This window comes from Empidonax traillii, unplaced genomic scaffold (assembly GCF_003031625.1).
Source record: "Empidonax traillii isolate 1590-97213 ecotype Southwest subspecies unplaced genomic scaffold, ASM303162v1 scaffold926:size687835, whole genome shotgun sequence".
Classification (NCBI taxonomy): domain Eukaryota; kingdom Metazoa; phylum Chordata; class Aves; order Passeriformes; family Tyrannidae; genus Empidonax; species Empidonax traillii.
The window spans coordinates 419,170-422,949 of NW_020956119.1; the positions used below are offsets into that span (position 1 = coordinate 419,170).

General features: G+C 64.4%; 1 protein-coding gene across 1 annotated transcript; it reads right to left on the reverse strand.

Moving 5' to 3' along the window:
• Nucleotides 1-900: 900 nt before the first annotated feature.
• Nucleotides 901-2,724, reverse strand: GSX1 (GS homeobox 1). Its single transcript, XM_027903048.1, has 2 exons — nt 2,289-2,724; nt 901-1,845 (listed from the first exon to the last, which is right to left on the reverse strand). The coding sequence occupies exons 1-2, from the start codon at nt 2,674-2,676 to the stop codon at nt 1,490-1,492; spliced, it is 744 nt and encodes a 247-aa protein (XP_027758849.1). The 5' UTR covers nt 2,677-2,724; the 3' UTR covers nt 901-1,489.
• Nucleotides 2,725-3,780: the final 1,056 nt, after the last annotated feature.

Below are 3,780 nucleotides of genomic sequence, written 5' to 3' on the forward strand. Positions count from 1 at the left end.
TGGTTTGGACATGCTCCTGAAGGAGTCCCGTCCCGGCAGGGGCCGACAGTAGCCCAGGGACCCAAGCACATTCCCCGGACACGAAACCCGCCGGGCCAGGTGGTGCAGCTCCCCGCACAAAGGGGCCTTTCGCTGCACAGATAGAGTAGCGACGGGAACGCCGGGCCCTGAGGGTCCCGCACTCGCGGGAGATGCCAGTCCGGCCCTGCCTCCCCGTGTGGCACCCCCGGGGCTGCGGGACCTGCCGGCTGCTTCCGACGGGGCTCTCTGAGAGCCACTGGGACGAGTCACCGGGCGTAAAATCGGCAAAGTGCTTCCAGGAGGCTGCGGCGGCCGAGCGGGGCTGAACTTGGTGTGGGAAGCCCGGTGGTCGTGAGGGAGCCCCAGTACGGCCGGCCCCGGCCTCAGCTCCGACGGGTTAGCGAGAGGCCGGGGCAGTCCTTCGCCGCTGATGGTAGTGGGCACATGGAGAGAGGAGCCGAGCCCTCCGTCAGCCAGGTGATTGTATTTATGTGCAGCCACCCGTATCTATATGTGTACACACGGTGCATCTCTCTCCGGCAGACTTGCTACTGGGATGGGAAGGAAAGGTGTTCAGCCCAGTCTCTCCCCAGCCCGACCTTTAGCTTCGTGGGGAGGACCGAAAGAGCCCCCGGGAGAGGGGGCAAGGGTCCCCCGCACCCCGTACCTTCAGCTCTACCCAGGGAAAGGAAGAATCCCCACCCTCTACGCTAGCCGGGGAGGGAGGGTCCCGGTGCCGGGCTACGGCGGAGAGGGTTGGAGAGCGACGGTGCTCCCAGCGCACGCCTCCGGACACCGAGTGGCTGCTTTCTACGCGAAGGGAAGGACGTAAACCACCAAAGAGCTTTTATTGTTATCATAATCATTATTATCATCGCCATCATCTGCACATAAATAAATAAATAAATATCTCCCGAGGGGAGGGAGTGGGACGGAACGGTACAACTACAGCTGTGTGCCCGGCAGCGACTGAGTCGGAACAAAACGGAGAACAACTTTTGTAAGAAAAAAAAAAAATGAAAAAGGAAAATATAATAATCCAAACAGCCTTCGACCCTCCCTCTCCACCCGCTTTCAGGCACCGCCGAGTTAGCGGAAGAAGCCCGGGACAGTATCCCTCCAGGCGGACGCACCTCCCGACACCGCGCAGCATCCGCGCCTGTCTCGATGCGCGGAGAGGTCTGTGAGGACCCTCTCGGGCTTGGGGCTGTGGCTGCGGGGACACAAGTGAGAGAGCACTACGGGGGGACGCCTGGGGTCCTAGGGAGCAATTTATTTACAACACCGTGCCGGGACACCCGTCCTCATGGGCCAGGGGTCTAGGAAGGCGAGAAAGTCCTTCGTAAATCACACAAATTATACAAAACAGTATAAAATCCTTCGGGTGCATGTCAGCACCGGGGCAGGCAGGCCTCCTTCCCCTGCTCTCGCCACAGTTCCTGGGGAGCCGGGGTGGGTGTGCCGGGGGCTAGGGTGTGACTGCGAGACCTCTGTCGTCCTTCCCCGAGGAAGACGGAGACATGCGCAAGTCCTCTTCATCTTCCGAGCATTTGGTGGTAGAAAGGGACGAGCATTTGCAGCTGTGGCCGCTGCCCCCGCCCCGATGTGAACTACTTTTGCCTTCTTTCTTGTGCTTGACCCGTCGGTTCTGGAACCAGATCTTCACCTGCTTCTCGGAGAGGTTCAGGTAGGTGGCGATCTCGATTCGCCGCAGCCGGGAGAGGTACATGTTCGAGGCGAACTCCCTCTCCAGCTCTAGGAGCTGCGTGCTGGTGAAGGCGGTGCGCATCCGCTTGCTGCTGGGCAGCTGGCTGGACGTGCTGTCTAGGAACGGAGCAGAGCGCACGGTCAGGACCTGCCAGACCCGCCGCCACCCACCCCGTAATGCCGGTCCCCCGCCAGTCCCCGCTGAGCCCTCCTCGCCGCCCTCTCTGGAGGGTCGCAACCCTTCCTCCTCCCCGGGGGGCCTGCAACCCGGCAAGCGGCTGCCAGGCTGGAGTCCGAGCTCACTGAGTGCCGCGGCCGCCTCTCCGTGTTCGCACGGCCTGGATCGGAGGCTCAGCGGGCAGCAGCATGGCTCCCCCTGCGCATCGTCCGACGCACCAGCAGAGAGAGGTGCCGGACTCCCCGTCCAACCTCCTCGTGCTGGGCAGGGACTCTCCTCCCCTGGTGCCTTCCGCAGGTTTCCCCGGGATCCCCATCACCTCCCCGCTTCACTGCTGTCATGCAGGCATGCACCACCCCGCTTCCCACCCCTGCCCCCTTACCCACGGAGATGCAGTGGAACTGCCGGGGGTCTGGCAGCGGGTAGGCGCCCTGGTAGAGCGCCGGTGCGTGCCCGACGCTGACGGCGGAGACGGAGTGCTGCTGGCGGGCCAGGGGCGAGTGGCAGTACTGGGAGCCGAAGGGGGGGAAGGAGGCCTTGATGAGGGGGATGGCGGGCGGCGGCGGGTGCAGCTGGGAGGCGGTGACACAGAGCGGACAAACGCAGAGCAGCCCGGCTTTGCGAGCGTGGCAGGCGCCGGCCGGCAGCCCGGGCAGCGGGTGCGAGGGGTGCACGGCGTAGGGGAAGAGCGGCGGCGGTGGGCTGCCCTCGCCTTTCTTCTCGCCCGCCTCCCGCAGCACCAGCGAGTCCACTAGGAAGGAGCGCGGCATGGCCTCACGCAGCGCCCGCGCAGCCCCCGCGCGGCGCCGCTGGCCAGCCCGAGTGGTGCTGAACGGGGCCCGCCGCCCGCTTTAAATAGCGCCCGCGCCATGTGATGGCGGCGCCGGGCGCTCAATGGGCTTTCTGTGGCTCTTCTCTTGGCATTCACGCCGCACGCTCCCTCATTATTTCCCTTGTTAACTAAATGAACTGCATAATGTACTCTATTCTTGTCGACCCCACCCACGCCGTAGCAGGCGGCCTCTCCCCTCCTCTCCCTTTGGCGGGGTTATTTTCTCATTCTCTCGCGATTTAATATTCTTTTCTTTCTCTTTATCGCTCTCCTTCGCTTTCAGCCCAGCTTTCAGCCCGCTCCCCCTTGTTTATTTTGCCGGCTGCAGCCGCGGTCTCCGCCGGCGCCAGCTTCCCCTGCCAGCCCCCCGGCGCCTTTCCCACCTGTGGCACCAGGTCGGCCCCCCAGCCCCGGCCTCCGGGATGCTTCGTCCCCACTACCTCGACTGCCGCCGTCCCCAACCCCGCGTCTTTGTTCCCAGCCCGGTGCCGGGACTTGCCGCTTTTCGCTGTCGCCGCCGTCGGGCGAAACCCCTGGCCACAGAGATGTGCCCGCCGTTGCTCCATCGGCAGGGACATCCCCAGGCCTCTGTGTGGGCGTGGGCGCCCGGGCACAGATAACGGGTATGGAGCGCCACAAGCATCGCGGCTGCCCTGGTGCGGGTATAGAAAACCCGACGCACAGACACGGCTCCGTGCCGGCGGCACCCGCGGCGGGCGCTTCAGCGGCGGGAGAAGAGGCGCTCGGCGCATTCCACATCCTTTACACCTGGTCCCTCTGCTCGGTCTCAGCACCTGCCACCGATAACACCTGCCATCGCACCATCGCGCTCCACGTGCGGCGGCCCCGGTCCCGGCCGCCACCAAGCCGCTCAGGCTCGGCCCCGCATCGCCGCGCACAAGTGCGCCGGGAAGCCCCTGGGGCCATGGGGACCGACAGGGAAACGGCTCATTCCTCCCGAACGATGAGATTTAATTTAAACACTGCTGCGGTGCCTGAACGTTTTAGCACAGGGATCTGCAAAGCTCACGGCGGTCTCCAA

Bases quoted from the DNA above. Each gene is read 5' to 3' on its own strand.
- GSX1 (XM_027903048.1), bottom strand. From the start codon at position 2,676: ATGCCGCGCTCCTTCCTAGTGGACTCGCTGGTGCTGCGGGAGGCGGGC. The intron at 1,846-2,288 runs GTAAGGGGGCAG...CTCCGTTCCTAG, and splicing joins GTTCCACTGCATCTCCGTGG to ACAGCACGTCCAGCCAGCTG.